The sequence below is a fragment of the Hippocampus comes genome, unplaced genomic scaffold (genome assembly GCF_001891065.2).
Source record: "Hippocampus comes isolate QL1 unplaced genomic scaffold, H_comes_QL1_v1.1 scaffold68, whole genome shotgun sequence".
In the NCBI taxonomy this organism is placed as follows: domain Eukaryota; kingdom Metazoa; phylum Chordata; class Actinopteri; order Syngnathiformes; family Syngnathidae; genus Hippocampus; species Hippocampus comes.
The window spans coordinates 5,924,550-5,949,913 of NW_017805625.1; the positions used below are offsets into that span (position 1 = coordinate 5,924,550).

Below are 25,364 nucleotides of genomic sequence, written 5' to 3' on the forward strand. Positions count from 1 at the left end.
AAATATTCGTCCATTATCCTCACCATGTAGAGCCAGGCTATTTGTAGATTAGGTAAATAAATATATATAATCTTAACAATCCATTTTTAAAAAATTCAAGTTATCCACACACTTTGTATAGTGCTTGTCCTCTGAGGGTGGCGATTGAGTTGGTGCCTGTCCCAGCTGATTTTGTCACTTACAGTGTGCATAGAGAAACAACCATTCACACGTGGTTAATTTCGAGTCATCCATGAACCTAATATGCATCTTTTGGGAATGTAAATTGGAGTAAATCCACATGGGTGGGCTGGAACCACTAACCTCTGAACTCTGAAGCGGCTATGCTAACTACTCATCCATGCTGCCCTTGTAATGTAAAATTTTTAATTTTAGGAGAAAATGTCTCGTTTGCAATAATTAAAAAAAAAGAACCAGCAGATTTTAATTAACTGTTAAATCGGTAACTTTCATTTCAGTTATTTTTCCTTTTTTCTGTCTTTTTTCATTTCTGGGTTCAATCATTTTCTTTGGGGCTCGTCTTTATTCGCGAGTGACTCAAGTTTTTTTTTTCTAGATGACTTTGGGTAAGAGGCTCTGTATTAATAGAGCATGGAAATTAGAAGAAAGGCAAACAGCGTCACCTGGTGGGACTTCGCCCGCATGTTAATGCAGAGCCTCTACTGTATGGCAAGTCTGCACGCATTGATCCAGGGAGGTGCAACCGTGTAACGCTAGTGCCTGGTTAAGAACATTTAAATCAAATCCTTTACTTTGTAAGACTCGTTTTTGAGGGATGCTCAAACCAAATCCATCTTTACGTTGACCGTTCCTGACCGTGTCCAGACTACTCAGCGCATTTATAACTTGTATCGCCTGCGTTTCTGCGGTCTTCCGTCCGTTGTTGAGACTGCAGGCATTTGCCGACACTCCCTAACAATTTGCCCAGAGTCATCAATTATGCAGGGCATCCTCGCGCGCGCCGAGCCAAGATAGCAGCAGCGGCTTGAGTAGCAGCAGCGGCAGCGGCAGCGGCGGCGGCATCAATATGGCGACAGCCGCAGTTGCCCCACACTCTTTGCTACACCTGCATTTCTCCGGACGGCGTGCGGATTCTTGTTAAAGAGCTGGGAAGTAAGTAGCGAACACGTTTTCGGCGCTTTGTGTCATCGTTCGGTCGCCGCGCGGATCGCAGTTCTACTTTGGCCACTGACCGCATCCCATTGCCGCAGAGCGCTCCCCCTCTCAGCATCCTTCCTGGCTCCCACGGAGGAATGGCGCCGGCTCCCACGAAACTCTCTTATTGCACTACAATTACAATCACGTCGCTTGGACGAGCGCGCGTTTGCCGGCCATCAATTTTTTTTTTCCCGGGGATACAGTGAGAGTCAGCATGTTGTTTGGGGTGTTGGCCTTGCATGTTTGGAGAGACACGAGACTGGTCCACACAACATACGCAGATACAAAGTGTGATCAAACTTCTCCCATTGGCTACAGTGACTCTCCTGTTTCCATTTTAGATGATGCCTTTCAATCATTATTAGTTTTTATTTTGTTTGATGCACCTCAGCACTCCATCTTTGCACCATTGCCCCCCCCCCCCCCAAAAGATGCGTCTTTACTTTGGGAGTCCTCACAGTGACAGTGGCAGCCCCTTTTGTTCATTTCTCTCTCATGTGCTCCGCTGGGGTGTGGTAAATAGCCCTGAGGAGGATTATTTATAAATGTATGCTCTCTGCGGTGTGGAGCTGGTTCCGCTGATTTGAGTTGCTTTGAGTCGTCAGGATATAATCGGTGCCCTATATGATGAGTTAGTGTGGTCCCATAGCAGCAATATACTGTACTGTACCACACTGCAGTAGGTCATTTTCCACTTGAGCTGTATGACACTTTGCCGCTATCGAATGTCTGTTTGGGTACAGATTAAAGGTGAGGAGATGGTTATCATCCTTGACGAGGGGACGATAATGTCCTCATGCTTCATGTCATGTATGTTAATTCTCTGATGCTCAGAACTTGGCTTCTGGTCGATGTATGAATGAAAATGCACACATATGAGTGTGTATGGGAGGTTAGATGAGGCCTTTAATTTTTGGCAGCCAGTCTTATCAGTGATGCTGGACACAGGCCTGTTAGACTTAAGTAAAATACAGCGGTGTGAAGACTGAAGAAGTGAAATGTGTGCGTGTGTGTGTGTATATGTGTGTGTGTATATGTGTGTGTGTTTTTTTGGGGGGGGGTAATTGATTGAAATGAACTGCGCACTGCTTTCATCCCTTCTTTGGTTATTATCTAATTATTTACTAATGATGACATGTTGTGAAAGCTGTCGTAACTGATGCGAAACCGCCAAGGTTGATTTATTGATCATTCTGCCCATCAAGATTTTTGTCATTTGCCTGGCACTAATGGTTGATTAATTGTGCCTTAAATGAGAAGTCAAGTCATAAATTGTCATTCCAATAATGTGTTTTATTTGTGCGCGCTAGTCTATACATGGTATCCTGATGAATATTGCCTTTGTGGAATATGAGTTCAGCAGAAAAATCCAACCGTGTTTATCCATCTCCGGGGCAGCCATTTTGCTTTGTACTGACGCTTGCTGCTGACTAAAAATGACATCACAGTGCCCAAGGGCTCCTCCTGCAAACGTTATGTGACCAAATCCAGAAAAAAAGATGGGAGTGACGTTCGCAACCTGAGCATGTAGGCACTATGATGTCATTTGCTCATCGACAGCAAGTGGCAGTACAAGGCAAAATGGCCGACCCCTGAGATGCATGAAAACGGGTGGGTTTTTCTGGTTCATTCATACTCCATAAACTTAATATTAATCAAAATACCGTGTTTAGACTAGTGGTGGCACATTGTACATACAAAGAAAAATGTTCACTTCCCTTGAAAAAAAAGTGCAAATGCAGTGCACTACCTTGCTGCAACAGCAGAGGCGCTATTGATTCATTCTCGACAAACGACATCGAACCCACATTCACCAAAGCCTGTGGGATCACACTCATCTTGACAGCATTATGCCTTCCTGGCCATTAAAACAGGAGTTCAGAACAATGATAAAATCTCATTTCAACGGTTTCACTAGCGAAAACAAAAGTTATGCACGGTTGCGCAATTTGCCCGTGTCTCACGTGATGATCTTGTCGACTTGGAATTGTTTGGGGTTTTTTTTAGGCAAATCTTTCACAAATTGTTGGTCAAGTTTGGAATTGTCTGGACTATGTAAGGATCCAATATGTGCAAAATTTACAACAAGTGTCAAGTACACTAACTGTGTTCTCAATCTTTTCATATGAGAAATGTGAATAACTTTTCTCATAATTGTTATGCTAAATTCAACTTATAAGTCAAATGCAAATTTGACTTAAGTTAGGAACACAAACCTCAAGTCCACAACTTGAGTTAAGTTTGCCCTTCACTGCTTGCATTTTCTGGTGGCAGCAGCAATGAGAAATGACTGCAGGAGATGACAGATCAGCGTTTTATATTGCGGGCTGTGTGTGTGTGTCTCTCTCTCTCTCTCTCTCTCTCTCTCTCTCTCTCTCTCTCTCTCTCTCTCTCTCTCTCTCTCTCTCTCTCTCTCTCTCTCTCTCTCTCTCTCTCTCTCTCTCTCTCTCTTGGAATGCAGACAGCGGTGTGTGTCTGTGTGTCTTTCCCTGCACAAAGGACACAGCGCCTCACAGAACATCGACAAGCTTTTGGGAGACAAACGAGACTCAGCAAAATTTTTTTTTCCTTTGTCGTCTCCGACCCACATGACTCGTCATACGTTTTGTTTGAAGACTGCTTTTTATTGATGAATCATTGTGGAGTTATCCGTCTGCCCAGGTTGTAATCAAAAAAGGCAGAGGTCAAATTGCATTGTGACGTGTTGTCCTCTGGACGAATGAGCGTATTGACATTAAAAAGCACTAGCCTACGAGACCTTCCGTACTTCCACAATGGTGTAAAGTTGCACAATTGTGCATGCGCTGCTGGCCGTGCTTCTGCGTCTTGCTTGGAATCACCTTGGAAGTAGATCAATGGGTGGAAGGATATTTGGAGGTTGCGCCGAGGTTGGGTTACTTGAAGCACAGTTCATTCCTCTTCCGGGTGGTGGTGATGGTTGTCGAGTACTCAACTGTTGGATCAATCTGCTCGTGGACTTCCTTGTTGCAGATTGAATTTCAGGTCCTGCAACATTGCATTTGTTTAGTGTGTGGGGAAAAAAAAACCTAGCAAATGGCTTGTACTCCTGATCATCTCTTGTGCACATATGAACCATGGTTGTTTACCATATTTTGTGTATCATCAGTCATTCCAGAGAGTAGATACATTCATCCTCGGGGTGTGCATCTCTCCAATAAAAGATGCTTTCGTTATGTACAGTCAAACTCCTCTACAACGAAACCTACATGGGCGAAAATACCCCCAAGTGTGAAAAAAAATTTCATGCATGAAAGCCATTCCCACTTTTCTGCTCCCCCGACAACGAAAAATCCCCCTGTTCCATTATACGAAATCTTTTTCTCTGCTTTTGCCTCGCAACGAGATTCACTTCAACGAAAACTAGCCTTCTGCAAAAGTCTAATCCAACCTCAGCATGTCACAACGACCTCTACTGCATCGTTCGGAAACGGCAACAGCAACCACCACACTGGTTTACACATGTGCAATAGTACAGGAAGTCGTTTGTTTCAGACGCAGCGCCAACGTTGCATTGCTAAAATGGCGACAAAACGGACCTTTGCATACCAAGGAGTTAAGAAAAGAAAAGCTTTAATGCTTGAAGACAGGATAAAGGTAATAACAATGAAAAATGGAGCTAGCAAAATAGAAGACATCATGTAAGAAATTGATGTAAGTGAAAGTAAATGCTGATCGTAAATTCGCAATTTCTTTGCCTTTTTTTCTTTCTACGCTGGCTATATGAAGTGTCAAATAAGTTTATGCTCATACTTTTGCACTATTGGAATAAAAATAAAGTACACATATACGTTTTTTGTGTGTGTTTGTGTTTACGTCTGAGATAAAATTTGCTATAGTGAAAAGTCCCCTGTTGTGAAAAATTTCTTGCTGCAAACATGATTTCGTTGTAGAGGAGTTTCACTGTATGACAGTCCCACATGAGGTGCCGTGAGCCATGTTGTGGTCGTCCTGCCCCAGAACTGGCCATGTACATTCATTATATAATACGCAAAAAAAATGATGTGACGCTGAGTGTCAGTCCGTATTAATATTGTGTTTTGTGTTGTTGAATTAAGGCACCTCGCAGGGTCGTGAAAAATTGTATCCCATGCTATGATTGAAGTGTTACTTTGTCCTACAGGAGAGTAATGACAGGAATCAAGTTATTTGACTTGTTTTCAGTTTTCAGTCCCGTTTATCGAAGGAGAACAGGCTCTCACAAAGGGAGCTACTTGAATATATCGTTCCGTTCTCTACTGTGTATCCTGTTTCAGGTCACGAGTGAGCTGGAGCCTTTCCTAGCTGGAGGTACAGTCCGTTCCAGAATGGTCGCCAGTCAATCACAGGGAATGAATGGACATAGAGGCCGTTCAGATTCACGGTTATGGCAAAATAGAGATTTTAGTTCACCAACCGTGCTTGTTTTTGAAATGCGGTAGTAATTCATAGTACCCTGAGTAAACGCACACAAGCACAGGAAGAAAATTTAAGTCTGCGCCTGAGCTGAGATTCAAACCGAGATCCTGCATGCGCATGCACCACTGCTCCGCATTTTGATTATAATTAAACAATATCAGAAAAAAAATTCTTTGGTTGACTTAACGTGTATAATTGAAGAAAAATCACTTTAAAGAAATGTTTACAAACATACTGAATACATGTATTTTATGAACATGAAATAAACAGCTGAATTTAAATGGCTTGGGGTCATGTGCGTAACCTTGCCTGTGTGCAAAAAGGAATCTCTTATCTTTGTAAATTCTTCTCTTTTTAATAAACGCTTCTGTCTTTCAGAGCCGGATGTCTGCTATGGAAAACAAATAAAGAAGAAATAGCTGCAGGATGAAAACATGGCCGCACCCATTCTTGCACCCCCAGGACCTGACAGCTTCAAGAAGTTTACCCCGGAGTCGCTTGCTAACATCGAGAAGCGGATCAATGAAGAGCAGAACAAGAAACCAGCCAAGCCCAGGTCGGACAGCAGTCACCGCGACACGTCAGACGAGAATGAGCCCAAGCCCAACAGGGACTTGGAGGCTGGCAAGAGCCTGCCGCTCATATACGGTGATATTCCAGCTGGCATGGTGGCCACACCGCTAGAGGATTTGGACCCCTTCTATATCAACCAGAAAGTTAGTTAAGCACTCACTCACTCACACCATGCAACATTTACCCAATGCGGCCTATGCTGTGTATTTTTTTTCCCCGTCTCTTGCAGGAAATACATTTCAAATCCCACTGTTGACATCATCAAATGTATTAACTGCACAGGAGTTGTTTTTTTTTTTTTTTTTTTAAGGTACCGTATTTTCCGCACTATAAGGCGCACATAAAAGCATTCCATTTTCTCAAAACACTGTGCCTTATAATCCGAAGCGCCTTATCTCTGGATCAATATTCGAATTTCTTGGACCTTGTATTTTAAATGTTCTGCAAGAAACACAAAAGTGCTTTGTTACAGCTACAGCGGTTGTGAAAACTCCACATAAATAAAGCCGTATTGTATTGTATTCCCTTTAGCGTAGCTCCATCTAGTGGATGCATAGCGCAACCGCAGCCTCTATTGTAGCTTCTATTCTATGCGCCTTGAAATGTGATGCACCCAACATATGAAAATAGTTTTAAAGTAGGCCATTCGTTGAAGCTGCGCCTTATACTCCGAAGCGCCTTATAGTGCGGAAAATACGGTACACTTTACGTTTCTAAAACTGTCACACAAGTGTAAAGAGCAGTTAACCACATTTATTATTAAAATGGAAAGACCGACACACATCTGGACAGCACATCTGCACCGCCGTGGCATAACCGCAGGCGGATATCGATTTTCTTATCACCGTAAGGCTCGCTGTTTGAAAATTTGGCCAACCGGTTTCCGCCAAGCTGGGCGAGCAGGCGCAACAGAGAGAGTTTTGTTTGACATGTGCCTGGCGGAGTGACAATTTGGTGGCAGAAAGTTGAGCTAAACCTTAGGGGGAAAAAAGCACTGGATGATAGATTGAATTTCCCATTTTGACTGGTTTTCAATCTGACATGCTTCATGAGTAGGCGCTTTGAAATGGAAAGTATTGTTTCAACATAATGGCAAGAATATTGAAATGTAGAAGGTGGCCTTTGGACTTTAGTGAGTGTATGTTAGTGAGAGAGAGGACATGAAAAAAAGTGGATAGGAATCGAAAAGGTCATGACAGGCGCATGTGCCTGGATTTTTTTATGTATATTTTTTTAGTGCAGATGAGCCACGGGAGGAAGTAGTCCTTGTTTATTGCAGTTTGCTTGTCTTACTTCTTCCGCCAAGTACAAAGTTGTGAGGTTTTGTTTTGATGAGCATTTGTTGGAAAGATTTTGATATTGTTAGCCGACTAGCATAGTGGCCTAAACCGTATTTGAAAGGGCCTTTTTTTTAGCCAGCCCATTGGTATTTTTTTTTTATTTTATTGCCACTGAAACAGTCAGTTCAAATGACTGAAGCAATTAAACTATCAGGCTAATGATATGTTGCTCAGGCATGATCCTACAAAGCAACATACACTTGCCTGAGATTTTTTTCAAGGGGTAATACATCTAGCAATTAACAACCCATTCAACTCAAGATAAGAATCACATTAAATGTGTGGCTAGACATACAGAAATGTATTTTCACTTAACGGCACAGCACTGAGAATAAAGTTGTGACTCTCTCTTAGGTAGAGTTCCAGTTCCAGCTCTTGTTAAGAACATCAAGTCCTGACTTCAAAACGTAGCTGCAGCGCACAAATACTTCTTGGACCAGTTGCGCTGGTGTGGTTTCAAAAGATATTGTTTCATATTTCTCTATTTTTGCCGCTGCCGCTGACTTTTTCACACGTATGTGGGCGGCAGGAACTTGGAGAGAAGCTCGGTCTTGTTTGCTTGAGGACTGTTGGGTCGCACGCTCGAGTCCTGCTGCAGATGAATAATATGACTGTAACAGCTTACTTAGCCTTCCAAAATTGGACCCCGACTTACTCTGGTTAAAATAACTCATTTACTTTAGTTTGCTAATTGAAATACTTCCAAATGCAATTTTTTCTTTACCTGGACAATGATAAAGACCATGAGGACGACTAAATGACTTCATGTGTAACTGTCACTGCTTATGCAGTCACTAAGCGAGCTGTCCGCGTGGCGGTGAAACAAAAATATACCGCCGTGTGTAAAATGTCGTTTCCCCTCGAGGCCTTCAAATTAATACAATTCAATTAAATGAAAATGAAGCACCCGCTCCTCCCTTTGTTTTCACACTTCCCTGGGATGACCATCTTCGACATTTGACCGACAGTCGTCCTATCACACGTAGCATCGCTCTGTCTTCGTGTGTGTGTGGCGGTCAGATGCAAGAAACCTGATCACAGCACTCGTGCATCACAAAGAGAGGAAGAGGGGCCATTGGTGAGGAGGAGGAGAAATGCAGCGTTGCAGTTCTCGTTTTTTTTTTTTCCCCCGTGATGCCTCCTAGACTGCCTGGGCTTTTCAAACGCCTCATGCGATTAGGCCAAGCTGGCTCGGGTGGGATGGATGTAGCAACATGCTTTTTTTTTTTTTTTACTCATGTGCACAAGATTCGGATATCCAGAGTTATAACAACGCTCCCGACTCGGTAATTGCGCTGCTTCCTGTGAACGACACAGCTCTCGAAAAGCCCAGTGTTCGTCACAGTATGTTTTATTCTCAGCACGTTACTTACAATACCTGACAATCAAAAGTCGTCGTCTCTTACTCTCATTTCCCTCCCCCCCTCCTCTTCCGCCTCTGTTCTTTTTTTTTTTTCTTCAGGGTGGAGTAAATTAGAGCAAGGGCCAGGCTTTAGTGCTCTGTCTGAGTCCTCAGTCTCTGATGACACAGCATCCTGCTGCACTGAGTGAGGGAGGGATGGGGTGGTGTGTGTGTGTGTGTGTGTGTGTGTGTGTGTGTGTGTGTGTGTGTGTGTGTGTGTGTGTGTGTGTGTGTGTGTGTGTGTGCGCGTGTGACTGTGACTGCGTGCTAGGTGCTTGGTATAACGAAAGAGGGTGGGGTTTTGCATCAAATTGTTCAGGTGAAGCTTTAGACGGATGAATGTTTGGATCATTTGCAGGCACGGCGTATATTCGGCCCGAGCGTCGGAAGCATCCATCGCTGCGTTTTAAGCATTCTTAGCCCACCATGTTGAATTTTTGCTGGCTGCAATATTGATTTAGGAACCGCTGTCAGCTACTCATGGCAGCATGGGCTCCAGTCTAGCTCATGTCGATGCTTTCCAATACATCATGTTATAGTTCTGCAAAGCGGGCTTGTGTGGAAGTTATTTGCACGGTGTTACGCTTTTGTGAAGGTCATTCGATGCTGCGAGTCACGACGAGCTAAACACACGCGGACATTTTTCATCATTTCAAATGATATCTATTGATGATGAATGCTAATAGGCTAACTGATTCGAAAAGGCTCAGGCCACGTTCCAGCCATCCATCCATTCTTCCATCCATCCATCCCACATTTGACTCGTACGCCTCCACAGCTCCGCATCACAAACACTTATCTCAGCCCCACCTCTTTTTTTTTTTTTTTTTTCGGACCGCTTTCCTGCTGTCCCACCTCACTTGAAAGCTCCTCTCTGTTACCCTTCTCCGCTTCTTGCAAGCTGCATTATGCCCACCAATTGTTGAATTGTCTCTCTATAAGAAACGCTACATGCGGAATTTAATTTGACTGCTTTGCAAGCAAATAAGGCTGATAAAGATTGACCTTCTGATGGAATGTCTTTGTTAAGGGTACATTCTTTAAATGAGATAAGTGCAGAATTCATCACTTACAGACACTTACCGCTAAATATTAGTCACAGAGTCACCGCATACAGTGTTGAAGGACAGGGGGACAACGCAACCTTGATGTCTTTTTGTGTATTGTGATGAAACTGCATGAGGTACTGTAGCTTCAGCTGCTTATTCATTTCAAAAGCAAATGATTGCTTTTATTTAAAATGTATCATTTGGAATAAATTAGGTTTGTTCGTGAAGTCCCAGAGATTTGTTTCGAAATACATGACACAGTACTGGATGAAGATAATTGCTGAAAAGGTATGCAGTAGTGAAAAGTATGTACCGGTACTGTATTCAATTGTAGAAATACAGCATAAATGTTTTGTTTTTTTTGGGGGGGGGGGTGCCTAAAACTGTGTCTCGTGACGCATTTCGGCCTCAGGCAAAAGTCACTCCTCCCTCATTGAGCACCTTTGTTTTTGTCACTGGTTATCTATACAGATTTAACAAAATCATTTCAATGTACGGTAATAATGTAAATAATAAAACAGTAGTCTCACAAGGATATTCATTGAATTAATTTTAGGATAAAAACGTCACTTTCAGTCTTTAGTTTTCTTCCTCGCAAGTGTTTCCTTCTCCATCCTGTGTTCCGGGGTCTGACAATTCAGGAACTCGGTGACCCATGCAGAAACTCTCCTCATACAGCTTTTTAAAAAAATTTTTCTGTGTCGAAATGAGCTTTGGGATCACCGAAAGGCACCTTTATTAGACATTGAAATATATATGTGTGAGCTTTGCACACCGTTACCTTTTACGTGTGTCGCCACTGTCCTCAGCTCCGAACCGTAATCCTAACGTACCTCTCGGCCCAGCGACTTGAACAAATGTGGTGAAACACAGACGAATGAACGGGATTTTGTGTTGCTCGCATATGCAACTGGAGCTTCGTTGCGTCCCATTTCAGCGCCAAATATGTTGACACTCACGCTTGTAACCGAGTGTAACTACTCCAGACTTGTCCTTACCGCCACTGGCTTTTTTTCTCGGTTCTCCACACGCCAGTCCCTATGTCACACACACCGAGAACCATGCACTCCGCCTTTCATTAAAAAAATTAAATAAAAATAAAAAAAGCACACCATCTCTCATTTATCATTCAAATCAAATTAAACACATGCTAATGGATCCTGCGAGAAGAAATTAAAGCCTGGCGTTTTCATGAATTTATAAAACGTCCGTGGACGACCCTGACAGTGTGTAAAAAAAAAAAACAAAAAAAACAGTAGCCCGAGCAAACGAGGACATTTGATCAAAGTATAAGGAAATACCTCTGTCGAGCGCAACAGATGTTTGTTTGTTAGCAGGGTTGCTATTTGACAAATCGCAGAATTTGTTGTTCAGTCCCATTTTGGAGTACTTGATTTTCAGTGGCATATGATTAAAACGTCTTAAACCACCGGTGTCCAACTCAAGGCCCGGGGACCAGATCTGGTCCGCCATGTCATTTTTTGTGGCCCTCGAAAGCAACTCAAACACGTCAACTTCCATGATGCTTTCTTAAATGTTGACCAAAATTTTAAATTGTCATGTGTAATAAATAAGAGGTATATTCTAAACATTTTCTTGTTGCCAAACCCCTCATGATAGTAACTTAAACAATCGTTCAATCAACAGTTATTCTTGACTTCTTTACATGGTTTCAGTCTTAACGGCCCTCCAAGTGAAATGGTAAATAAAATGTGGCGCGCGCCAAAAATGAGTTTGACAGACCTGTCTTAAACTAACAGATATAATTCGTTGATTTTTTTTTTTTTTCGAGGAAAATTATACACGTTTACACCATTTTAATCATGTGCAACCCATGTACATGTTCGAATTAAGTAAATCCAAAGGATCTTTTTTTCGGGAGTGATTCAAATAAACCCAGTGACAATAAGACTTTCTAGTAACTTCTGATAACAAAAAAAAAAAAAAAAAAAATCTCGTCGAAAAAAGATCTAGTTTGATGATGCCTTCACTTCAGACATGGCCTTACTCTTAATTCCATTGGCTGTCACTGTTCGGTATCTTTTTGCTCATTTTAAAATTGTTCATTATTCATGTCTCCTTCCATGCACACACTGCATTTGCTTTGTCAGCAAAACTCCTCTGACCTTTGGGCCACAGCGCACACACATGAATTTCAATCATGTGCTTTCATCTTGTGTTGATTGTGTGGAGTATTATTTGTATCGTGTGCCTAGACTGAAGCAGAGTATATGAAAGGTGAGCAGAGAGGTGCTGGGACGTTATAAGCTGACGTGAAAAGCAAACCTGTAGATTTAGTATTTTGGCTGCATATTCGAAAAAAAAAAGTTTTTATTTCATTCACACAGCTCATCAGAGGATGTTATAGTTTTGCCTGCCTTTGTCGTGTGTGTGAAATGATGAAAGTGATGGTAGTGCGGCATGGGTCAAGAATCCAGATTGTGGATCAAGGATTTTTGTCATCGTGAGAACAGCAATCTATCGTTGCTTCACATTTTATTTTACTTTTTGTTTAAAACTGTTCGCATTTGTCTTAACGCCGATTAAAAATGGATTGAACACATGGTTCAGCAACATGTAGATGGACAACAAAACAGTACTCAGCGTTTAACTCTTTATCCTCTTTATAGGATGACTGATATCAGTGCTGTACTGATGAGCTCAGAGAGGACTTGAGACATCCCCCTAGGCAACACACGCCCTGCTGCAAGGACCAGTATAACCGTCTGTCTGTCTTCTACTGCCACTAAGCGGCCAAGGGGCACAAAAGGGGCCCCATTTTATTGATGTGGTTGAATTCTTTGTCATTCAATTTTATTATGTATTTACTGTATGTTTTTCTGAGGTACAATATAAACGAGTGCTATTCCGCATAACAATATACATTAACAACGCATTTTTGGAGGGTGGGGCGGGGGCTGGGCAGGGAGGCTTGGACGGATTATTGGCATTTCCATTCATTTCATTGTCAAAAGATGATTTAAGACGAGAGTCTTATATGTTACAAGCGTGGTCAATTCAACTTTTGTCTCAAGGCACCACTGCATTTGTTTTTTCTAAATAATTGTTCTATAATGGTCATCTGTTTTTTTTTTCCTGTCATGTCATAACGCACCCCAAAAACATGCCCACTCACACTCCAGTGCCCAGCTCCACTTGGCCCACTGCCATTTATGGGTGGGGAGTGGTTGCTGAGAGCATGGAGTCAGCAGATCTGCCACTGATCAATGACAGCATTTGCAGTTCTCTTCCAGTAAACGCTTTAAACCTGGGCCGAAGAGCCTCATTTGGCAAGCGCGCAGCGGAGCTTCACATGCCTCCGTTTCTTGCCTCTGTCACGGTGGAAGCACTGCAGGACTGATGCAAGCGGCACCTCTGTGCTGTGTTTGTGCCGCGTCCTTTTCTAAAGGGGAGGGCCATTACATCACACGCTGTTTTCTCACAGCAGCCAGGGTAAATATTAGGGAGAATACAATGTGTAAAGCAGTAACATTAGTGCGGGGGGGAGACATTCAGGAAAAAAAAAATCTCCATCATGATATATCTATACACACTATAGACATGTCGTGTATATTGGAAAAAGCCATTTTGGGTTCGGAGGGGGGGAACACGATGCAGCAGAGGCCCGTGACTCAGACATAATCTCATGAGTCAGCCAGCCGATCTTTCCTTTCGAGAAAAAAAAAAAATGTTGGACCTAAATATTGTAATACATGCCATATGTTTGCCCAAATGACCACACTCGTTGTTTTTCTCTCTCCCTTCTTTCTGCAGACATTCATAGTGCTAAACAAGGGGAAAACAATCTTCCGCTTTAGTGCCACGCCCTCCCTGTACTTCATCAGCCCTTTTAATATATTCAGGCGAATAGCAATTAAGATTTTGATACATTCATATCCTTTCAATGTCAGGGTTTTTTTTTTTCGTGGCTTTAAATGCTCCATTTGCTCTGCATGTGTGATAAGTCGACAGCGGACACGCACGAACTTGTGTCTATTGAGCCTTAACGCCTTCTCACGTTATTCAGCATGATCATCATGTGCACCATTTTGACCAACTGTATATTCATGACATTTAGCGACCCACCAGAGTGGTCCAAACAAGTGGAGTAAGTACCTCACATCAATTTTTACATTAAAAAAAATACACTAATCATGTCTCTTGACCATAACCTTTACTTTTTTTTCCTTTCTTTCCAGGTACACCTTCACTGGTATCTATACATTTGAGTCACTCACAAAAATTGTTGCCAGAGGTTTTGCCATCGATGGATTCACTTTTCTTCGAGATCCATGGAACTGGCTGGATTTCATGGTCATTTCAATGGCGTAAGTGTTACGACCTTGTAAAGGAGGATTTGGAGAAACAAATGTATATTCGATTTGGTTCGACCCAGGCGGGATGATGGTTCATTTCTTTGAGACGGTATGATGCGATGACTTTTTTGCTGACACTTTCCATCTATTTGAATGAACACGTCAGTACTTATATAGACCTTAGATCACAGGTGTCAAACTCAAGGCTCGGGGGCCAGATCCGGCCCTTCACGTCATTTTATGCGGCCCGCGAAAGCAAATCATCCATGTCAACTTCCATGATCCTTGCTTACATTGGTACCGAAATCTCAAATTGCCATATGTAATAAATAACGGTGACATTTTGCAATAATTTTGTGACTTGGTTTACACTCACTGTAATAATTGAACAAACAACAAACACATAGTTGACTGATTTCAAAACGAGTAGTGTGCCTTTTTTTAAGTAACAACACAACGTGATGATTAACGGCCGTCCGAGGGAAGACGTAACTCCAAAGTGGCCCGTAACAAAAATGAGTTTGACACCTCTGCCTTAGATGTACCTCTTTAATATTCGGTACGCAACTCGATATATTTCAAGGTGTAACGATTTGGTTTGATTGGAGGCTTATGCATTTTTTTCTGGTGAATGAAAAATCAATTTTCCCTTTCAAATCGGCTTTTGTTTAAAATTGTGAGTTTAACATTTAAGCCTCTTATACTGTATCATTTTACAGGCGTTAACAGATTTTTTTCTTCTGTAACTTTTCAGCCAATTTCCCCTCACTCTGTTATGGCTCAATGGGGGGGACAGCACACTTTTGTTCAGCGCAATTTTTCCGTTTCGTAAAATATTCTTTTCGGGACTTCTGTCCATGCGGTCAAATGCGTACTGCTTATGATGTGAACATTCTCTGTGGTTCCAGTCTTTGGGAACGACTGCTGAGTGCCTGTGTCTGATCCACCTTGCAGGTATATAACAGAGTTTGTAAACCTAGGCAATGTGTCAGCTCTGCGTACGTTCAGGGTTCTGAGGGCTTTGAAAACAATATCGGTTATCCCAGGTAAGAGGTGTTTGTGTGGGCGGGAGGGCGAGTCGCCGGGTTGATGTTAGCTGTGGTTTTGTTTGGGTTGCCTCTCCTTTCCTCTTGCTCATCCGTCTTCCTCCTCAATCCGAGTCGGACCGGGCGTCTCTCTTTCTTCTTTCCTTCTTTCTTTCACGCTGTGGTGTCCCCTCCTGGTCCTCGATGGTGGTGATGCTGTCGTGCTCCTGCACGTCCATGCGTGCGTGTCGTTCTGGTGTGTCGTGTGTCGTGTGTCATGGAGTTCTGCTCTTTGTGTCGTCCTACCTCATTACAGATATATAACAGAGTTTGTGGACCTTGGGAATGTGTCGGCCCTAAGAACGTTCAGGGTTCTCCGAGCATTGAAAACTATTTCTGTCATTCCAGGTGAGACTCGCATTTAAACACTAAGGCTGAGCTTAGCTATTAGCCATCTTCATGTTCTCATTCTTTTATTTATGAGAGGCGAATGTAACAACTTTTGGATAGCTTTTTTTTTTTTTTTTAACAAATCAAAAATGGTAGTAATACATTTTTGATAGGCTTAGCAGTCTACTGGCAGTCGGAACATTTTAACACCAATGTGGGATTTCCAATGTTAATCTCAGCTTCGGTGGCCTGGGGACCATTTCTGATGACTAGAAATGTTGTGCCTTGGGAATAACACTGTTTCCTCTGACCCCGTATGACACCGCTGTTCAGCTCCGTCTGAGAAGTCGAAATCTACAGGGTTTCTCCCGTATTTTCTTTTCTTTTCTTCTTCTTTTTTTGTTTTAACCTTTTTCCAAAGACTGTGACATTCCTTGAGACTGCCAAGCCTAAATGTGACTGCAGATCAGTGCCGCATGATGCTTGGAGACACGTGCTCTTTACAGGTTTGGCTTCAAGAGCAATTACTGAGCTATTTCCAAGGCGCCAAACGTTGCCTTTTTTTTTTTTTTTTTTTGCAGACTCTTTTAGAAATGTCATGACAGATGAGATGAATTCAGCATGAGGCACACACGCACATATATACAGTGCATATATAAAGTTTACACACCCTTGTTCAAATGCCAGGCTAAATCACCTCAAAACCTTTTCCCACCTATAATGTGATCTCTACACTGCACAACTCAATTGAATAAAAAAAAAATATATATATATATAAACATTTTTTTGTGAGTGGAATTAAACTGAAAAAATGTCGTTGCGCAAGTGCGCATGCCCACTTATAACTGGGGGATGTAGTCAGTCACATTCAAAGATATTTTAAATAGCAGTCAGCACACACTTGCCAGCATTTATTTAACGCGCCTCCTATTAACCCCAAATAGAGTTCATGTTTTCTAGTAGGCTTTTGGTCTTGTGTTTACGCCAAACATACCTTTTACAATTACGGTCCATAATTGCAACCTTATCTTCAGCCGACCATCACACATTTTCCCCTTTGCATTTGGGCGATTTCAAGGTTTTCGTCTTCCCACCCCACCCTTCCTCTTAGTCCAGACATACGATGAAGACGGGTGTGTCACATGTACTCATCAACCAATACTCATTAGAAATTCCTGCAGCTCCTTTCATGCACCGTGTAACCTGATAACTCGATAAGCTGTCCACTGTAGTACCCGCCGTCCGTGAAACGCTTAATGTTGCGTTCGCCCTCTTGGCAGCCTTACGGACCAGTTTTCTTTCTTTTCATCAATTCGGGAAAATCGGTCAGTTCTTGGAAATGTAACATCATTCCTACGATTGACGACTCCTGACCTCATTGGCATATTTAATACCTTTGAAATTATTTTGTAGCCTTCTCCCGACTGGCACGTTTAAACATTAAGATCCCTGCCATGCAGTGGAAACTCTTCGTGGACGATGGGCTTGTGTTGTAAGATGTGACCACAAAAACGTCAGAAAAAGCCTACTAGAACATCACAACTTGATTTGGGGGTGAATCAGAAGCACTTCAAACAGTGGCAGGAGTGTGCTGACCCTCATTCAATATGAGTCTGAATGTATAATAATTCTAATGATTGGCACATCCCCAGTTATTCACGTCCATCCATATGATCTCAGTTGTTTAATTTCTTTTTTTTTTTTTCAATTGGGTTGGAAAGGTGATATGTCACATCAATGGTGGAAAATGTTTTGAAATATCACACAACCTGGCATTTGAACAAGTGTATGTCGACTTTTTTTTTTTATATCCACCGTATATCACCAGTGGATCCAACAAAATCAGCCTTCGGCCTTTGCATGAGTGTGAAGAGTTTGTGGAAGGCACATTCCTAATTCCACTTTACAGATGGATGACACACAGTGAGCATCTTCAGCCTTGGCGTTTAAATGACCTGCATGACACCTTGTCATTGCTCCTCCTCGCCTTTCCTCTCTTTCTCGTCTTCACCTCCTGCTCTGCCCCCTCGCTGTGAATATGAATGGAGTTTATTTTTGTTCACTTGCAACTCATAAGGGATGTTTCCTAATATGATCCACTGATTTATTTGACGCATTGACTGCCATCGGCCCGGTCAGCAATTCAAATGACATTCAAGGCGCATACAGAGGAAAAAGATATTTTCTCCTCGAGGAAACATCCCCTATCGCTGTAGTTATTTGGTTTTGTCTGTTTTAACCTAAAAGCAACTGAATACTGTCGATTGAATGTTCACACGCAGTCATATATATAGAAAGTGAACACACTTTAGCACATGTTCTCTTTTGTTCAAAGTTGTTTGCTCGCGTGCACCTCGGTTATTATAGTGAACGAAAAACAACAAAATAACACTGAACTTAAAAAAATCAATTTGTTGATGAAATAAAATAACAAAAAATGCTTTTTATGAAATCAAGCGAACTAAAGCTAACTACAATAAAAGTGAAATTGCATTTATTCCGTTTTGCTTTACTTCCATCCAAAAAGAGGCAAGGTCAAACAGTCATTTGAGAATTGACTTTACTTTTTTTTAGAGTTTACTTTATTACACAATACTTAGTGATTGTTTTTATAGTCACTTTATCTCCACTCGAAAAAATATTCCATATATTAAAAAACTGAAAACATCTGAAAATAAAAGCAAAACAAAGCATTTTCGAGAAAAAAAATTTGAATAAAAACCTACAAATTGAGTCTAAAACAAATTAAGACAATTTGAAAAAAATAATAACATGAAAAAATGATAATGAAAAATCCCAAAACTATCATAACCGTCATGTGCACACTTCCAAAATAATACGGGCTAAGGACAATTTCCTGAAACAAACTGGAGATTTTGAGAAGCAGGACTGCATGCGGTCACACCCGCATTAAAATATTAAGCCCGCAAGCTGCCAACACACCCATAGGCTACACTTTTATTGTTCTGTTTCCATTATTTATGGTTAGAAATCAGAGATTTCCATGTTGGATGCTTCACAAGATTCTGTGCTTCCATCTATATACAGTACTCTCTGTTGTGTGCAGCCCAGCTTCATCCCAGTGTATCGGCACTTTAGTTAGTGTCTAAAAAAAAAACACAACTTGATACCTTCTTAACGTTCTTGTTAAGTGATCAAAATCTGGTAATCTTTGCACTTGACTACTGTCACGGCTGTGGAGTTTTCATGGTGGTGTTGTGGAAGTAAGAGTGGACCCAAATGCAGCAAATGCAGGGCAGAGAAGCAGGAGGAAAGTATTTCTTTTCCAGAAAATAAATAAGGCGCATTGTAGAGTCCAAATTCAAAATTAACAACCCCCCCCTCAAAACCATCAGTAACCAAAACAATCACCGATACAGAGGAAACATGAAGTTGCAACTCATGTGACATAAGCTGATTGGTTGTTACATGGAACAGGGCTGACAAGAACAGACGGAGGCACAAAAAAAAAAAAATGCAGTCAAATCATGAAAGGACGCAGGAAACAGCAAACAATAAATGAATCTTACCAACTACAAAGTGAGAAGCAAAGTTCTTTGCAATAGACAACACAAGGAATGAAGTTAAACAAGGAAATAAGATAAATAATTTTATTCGTGTTGTCTTCGATCCTTGTGCAGTTGTTTTTCAAGAACGCAGGGCATGCACGATGAGTTTGAACCCAGCTTGACTGAAACATTAAAAAAAAAATTTAAAAAAATTAAGAGGAAATTAGTGGAGGACGCGAACAAGAACAAAGAGAATAATTGGATCGAATTCATTATTTTCAATGTCCCCTAAACGGTACATAATGGTCGCTACATTTTGGCCACAATCTTTCGCTATTTTGATGCGCATGGAATTCGAAATGCGCTCATGGGTAAGTATCGTTCTAAAACGCAATGCAAACATATTGTAACTCGGGAAAAACAAGCATGACTCATTTGGTGCGGGTAGACGGACCTCTCAGCGACTGAAAAGTCCACCCCTCTACGGTCAACAAAATCATGCTAAGAATCAACTTCACAAACGGTATTTATTTGTCTTAGTGGCGGGCAAATCTCACTCCCGCCTCGACTTGGAAATGTATTTTTAGCATGGGTGAAGGCCTGCGTGAACCGGGTGACGTCATTACGTTGGTGTGCAGGACACTGTTGCGTTCCTGTGCGACGTGGAAAATCGACAACTCTTGTACTCACGGACAGTCACACCTCAGAATACTTCAAAACCGAAATATGGCACTGTTTAATTTCACGCGAAGTGGTGCTTGGTCGACCTGACTCAAATCAGTCCACACCCCAAAAAAGTACCGTCTTCAGTACCCATCCCTAACTCCGATCAGTCAGTGAATACGCAGAACTTCGATTCGATTCTCAGAACAAAAATGTGTTTCCTTTCTGATTGCAACGCTTAATGAGAGCGTACATGACAAGTTTCCATGACCTCGCTTATTGACACAAAAGCCACAGGTGTTCAAAAGAGCATTTTACTTCATGTAATTTGGATGAGCCTTTTATTTCATTTCTATCTGTGTGTTTGTATCTTTGAGTTTTCCTGTTTTTTTTGTTTTTCTTAATTTAATGTAAGTGTACTTGTGCACACGTGTGTATGCCGTGTTCTTCTTTGGGTCTTGCCAGGCCTCAAGACCATTGTGGGCGCCTTGATCCAATCTGTGAAGAAACTCTCCGACGTGATGATCCTGACCGTCTTCTGCCTCAGCGTCTTTGCTCTGATCGGCCTGCAGCTCTTCATGGGGAACCTGCGGCAAAAATGTGTCTTTTGGCCTATCAATACGACCAACATGTACCTGTCCAATGGCTCCAAGGGCTTTGACTGGGACGAATACATCATGAATGACAGTGAGTCACCATGACACTGTTACTTCATGAAATACTATGACAACAATATAGCCGATGCTTATTTCTTTTTTTTCTTTTTTTTCTCCCGAATATTATTTTGCCAATTCAGGTCACACACAGCATGGATGTACTTGACTTGTAATTAATGACGGCGTTATATGTTTTTATCTTCCCACAGCTAACTTCTACTTTTACCCGGGTCAGGGTGATGCGCTATTATGTGGTAATAGTTCAGACTCGGGGTAAGTTGATATTTTCATTCACTTGATGCATGTCGACGTAAACTGACTACTTGCAAAATCGATTTAGATATAGCCTTCCAAAATAACTTTTTTTCCCCCAGAGCTTTTAATGTAACTGTTGTTTATTATTGTGGTTGTGTTTTAGAGTGCTGTCGAAGTGCACTGACAGTTGTTTGTAATTTATTTTTGCCCCACATTGAAATACAGTTATCGTAATTTCCGGACTATAAGCCGCGACTTTTGTCACACGCTTTCAACTCTGCGGCTTATTTCATGAAGCGGCTTATATAAAGACTTTTCTAACGGCCGCCTGTGTACCGTCTTTCTTTGTAAATATCTCATGTTACAATATGGGCACCTGCGGCTTATACACAGGTGCGGCTTATGTGTGTACAAAATATTTTTTTCCTTTAAAAATATAGTGGTGCGGCTTATAATCAGGTGCGGTCTATAGTCCAGAAATTACGGTACGCCATTATTAAAAGCTTCAGTTGATACAGTACAGTACAGAGGGCAATTTTCCGTCCTTGAGGCCTGCTCCCCTCGCATGTTTTAGATGTTTCTCTCCTCTAACACACCTCAGCAAATGATCACGAGCGACATAAGGCTCCTGTAGAGCTTCCCGATGAACCGATCATTTGAATCAGGTATGTTGGAGAAGGGAACCGGCTATAACGTGCAGCATAGTGGCGCTCAAGGATCCGGAGTTTGATAGCTGTTCTTAATAAAATGAGCTCATTTAAGTTTGCATGAGATCCAGCAGATGGTTTGAGATTGCACTTGTATGCTTGTTCTGTATTACTTGGGACTAGATTTGAATGCAAAGTGGAAGTGGAAAAGAAAGTAGACTTCTGCCTGGGATGGTTTAGTGCAGATGTTGTCAGCGTGTTGGGATATCAATGTTGATTTTTGAATTGATGCGTGTGTATCCGTTTCTTGCGATGTAAAGGTCATGCATTTGTTTTGCTTCACTTTCAGTCGATGTCCTGAAGGCTTTACATGTATGAAAGCCGGAAGGAACCCCAACTATGGTTACACCAGCTTTGACAGCTTCGGATGGGCCTTCCTCACCCTCTTTCGTCTGATGACCCAAGACTTCTGGGAAAATCTCTACATGCTGGTAATAAAGCAGGCTTCTGTTCACACTCAGTGATGGTGTCTAGAAATGTGAAGCGTTGTCTGTCTCAAAACGTGCCCTGCGATTGATTTGCGACCAAACAGAGTGGCCACGGTCTCGTCAAAATCGCCACAGATTAAAGTTGCAATCCTCGTGTGTTATGCTCCTGGGGAAAAACTAATCTGAAATGGAATTGAATCAGAATTTTCTTTCCCGGGATTTAAATTGTGCAAAGGACATCCAGTCAACTATTTGTGATGTGAAATAATGCTTAAACACAACTGAACAGAATAAAGCACGTTCACCTCGTACACATGCCATGCTGAGCAACAGCCATCACGGACCCTGACATGAACCAAATTGAAAGATAAACTACATACAAGACAAGACTGAGTTTGGGAAAAGCAAATCACTGTTTCTCTGTGTTTTGTGTTAGACTCTGCGAGCGGCGGGCAAGACCTACATGATCTTCTTTGTGCTGGTCATCTTTGTGGGCTCCTTCTATCTCGTCAATCTCATCTTGGCTGTGGTGGCCATGGCCTACGAGGAGCAGAACCAGGCCACCATTGAAGAGGCTGAGCAAAAGGAGGCTGAATTCAAAGCCATGCTGGAGCAGCTCAAAAAGCAACAGGAAGAAACACAGGTTGGTACGGGATGTCTCGTGCGCCTCTGATGAGATCCGTCGTTGATCATCTTGGATATTTTTTTCATCCCATCCAGGCGGCGGCCATGGTGACCTCTGCAGGCACGGTTTCGGAGGTCGCCTTGGAGGATGAGGGAGGCGGTCATCTGTCCCGCAGTTCCTCTGAGGTCTCTAAGTTGAGTTCCAAGAGTGCCAAGGAGCGTCGCAATCGCAAGAAGAAATGGCGCCAGAAAGAGCAGGAGAAAGAGAAGGGGGACAGCGAGAAGGTTGTCAAGTCTGAGTCGGATGACGGCAGCAAGAGAAGTACCCTGCGTTTCCCGGGAAGCCGTCTGGGCAGGAAGACGTCGATCATGAACCAGGTAAAGTACGAAGGAACATAAATACAATATGTACGATTCACATTGACCGCACACTTCGCTACCCTTGCACGATCGAACGAGAGTCTAGACACTTCTAGGCACTTCCACAAATTCTAAGAAGAACGTTTTGCTCATTTCTGATTGAAACAGCGGTATTTCTTCAACAATATGTGTGTTATTTTGGTTGTACTGCACCATAGTGACAGTTGTTTCCAGATATCGCTAGCAAAACTATGGTACTCCAATTAAGACAGCTATTGAGAAACCTGCATGATCATGCTGTTACGCCCAAAAAGGGTGCGACCAAATCATGTGGGGAAAGTTGGTTGCATCAGTGTTTCCGGTGGAAAATGAGTGTAGAGCCTTGCACTTGAGGAGATATTTTAAACCACGGGCGTCAAAACAAATTTTTGTCATGGCGGCACGGTGGGCGACTGGTCAGCACGTTAACCTCACAGTGCAGAGGTCATGGGTTCGATCCCGGCTCCGGCCTTTCTGTGTGGAGTTTGCATGTTCTCCCAATGCCTGAGTGGGTTTTCTCCGGGTATTCCGGTTTCCTCCCACATTCCAAAAACATGCATGGCAGCTTCATGGAACACTCGAAATTGTCCCTTGATGTGAGTGTGAGCGCGGATGGTCGTTTATCAATGTGTGCCCTGCGATTGGCTGGCAGGCGTACCCCGCCGGCTGCCTGAAGACAGCTGGGACGGGCTCCAGCATGCCCGCGACCTTTGTGAGGAAAATTCTCTGTTCATCTTTATCATTCTGTTGTCTCAGTACCTGCTTGAATATGACGAAACAACTATAAGAGCGCCAATTCGTGCATATTACATAACAGTCAATCATGTAGAAATAATCCGTCTCAGTACCTGCTTGGATATGACGAAACAACTATAACAGCGCATATTACATAACAGTCAATCATGTAGAAATAATCTCACTCCCGACCTGTGATCCTGTGTTCAATATATTCAAATCTCTCAACCTGCCATTGAACCTTTTTATTGTAGAACCAGATTCTTGAGGAGCTACCGTATGGCAGCTTTTGGCTAGTCTCGTGGTTCACATAGCAGAAATGGCTTGTCAAATAAGCGCCGGAGTCAGCTGAGCAAGCTAAAGATGGCTGAGCTGTAAAAACTGTCACAAGGTTGTCAAGTTGAGTAAAATGTAGATGGGCGTCTACCCGCATCACTAAGTGATATCCAGCCCTCATAGTTTCTGAAACGAACTTCAACACTTCTGTTGAGTGCAGGTCACGTTGGTCGTTGGGAATTCTATCATGTGCAATTGGTGGTTGTTTTTGACGTCATAAGGTCGCAAAAATAGGGTGTGCATCTTGTCTGCAACCAAGAAAGGCTCTGTTGATTCATTGTTTATGACACTGCATCTAAAGAAGAATAACATCGACGTCCGGCTATGAATTGATTGTTGTTGTTCCTCACTTGTTGGGAGGGAATCTCGTCAAATGCTTAGCTTACGCCGCAGTCATCGTAAATGCAGGCAGCATCGTTCCTAAGCTGACTTCATCCTCGGTTGTAGCGCCTTTCCTGGTTTGAGGTCACGCTAGTTCAATCTGTCCCTCTTTTGAGCTCTGTCTTCTTACCTCCTTTCCCTTCCCGCTCTCCTCTTGTTCCTTAGGCAGTCCCATTACATTTTCCTCAGTTATCCACTGCTGCTGAACCACTGGATGGTGCAAGATTAATTCTGATACTTCCCCCTCTATGACAATATCCCTGCTCATTCTAGCTAGCATGATAAAAGCTCGGTTGTATTGTCAACCAACCTACATGTATGTTTTTTTTTTTTAACTCTCTCCAAATGTAGCATGGTATATCGCAGGAAATAATGTCTTGAATTCCTCTCTTGACATGACTTGCATGCCGTTGCATGTAGACTGTCATTATGTTATGTAAATGATGGGCCTAGGCTTTAAATGACAATATGTTGAGGTTTTCACTTCTAAAAAGCTATCGTTTGTCGTGACCTGAACAAGCTAGCCTGGCTCATTCGTTTTCATCGTCATTGATTTACACGTAAGAGTCAGTCACACAAGGAATTACATTAAAGCTTGTTATGGTGATATTGATGCGTCAGTAGGTCTAATCATGTATTAACATCAGCGGCTGTGAGGAAGGCGACACCAAGCAGACTGACACACTACATATCAACGGCTAACAAATTCTTGTAGTTATGACCCAATGCTTTGAAATCTAAAAAAAGGAAAGTTATTATTTTTTTTCTTTTTTGCGACTTTTCCTGGCATTGTGCTGCCCCTCATTGCTTTAGAGTGTAAAACATGAAGCACTAGCTTGTTTAGATCACTTAGAAATGTTCCTTTCATTTGGATGCGCAGGCCAAGTTGAGTGTAAAAATCGCTAACTAAAAGGAAATGCTCCACTTTGACACTTTATGTAATCGTGCCAACAAATAACGAAGATGATACACAAACTTAAATTAGTTTCATTATAATCAGTT

General features: G+C 42.2%; 1 protein-coding gene across 1 annotated transcript in view; it reads left to right on the top strand.

Annotated features, from left to right (window-relative positions):
* Window positions 1–417: 417 nt before the first annotated feature.
* The window catches only part of scn8ab (sodium channel, voltage gated, type VIII, alpha subunit b), a 41,162-nt gene continuing 16,215 nt past the window's right edge, over window positions 418–25,364 (top strand). Inside the window, exons 1-12 of the mRNA XM_019880483.1 lie at window positions 418–1,113; window positions 5,953–6,290; window positions 13,713–13,831; window positions 13,957–14,046; window positions 14,138–14,266; window positions 15,596–15,687; window positions 20,307–20,528; window positions 20,707–20,770; window positions 21,749–21,890; window positions 22,324–22,530; window positions 22,608–22,889; window positions 24,528–24,579. Coding sequence (XP_019736042.1) covers window positions 6,009–6,290; window positions 13,713–13,831; window positions 13,957–14,046; window positions 14,138–14,266; window positions 15,596–15,687; window positions 20,307–20,528; window positions 20,707–20,770; window positions 21,749–21,890; window positions 22,324–22,530; window positions 22,608–22,889; window positions 24,528–24,579 — 1,681 coding nt within the window. The 5' untranslated portion in view covers window positions 418–1,113; window positions 5,953–6,008. The remainder of the gene's footprint in view (window positions 1,114–5,952; window positions 6,291–13,712; window positions 13,832–13,956; window positions 14,047–14,137; window positions 14,267–15,595; window positions 15,688–20,306; window positions 20,529–20,706; window positions 20,771–21,748; window positions 21,891–22,323; window positions 22,531–22,607; window positions 22,890–24,527; window positions 24,580–25,364) is intronic.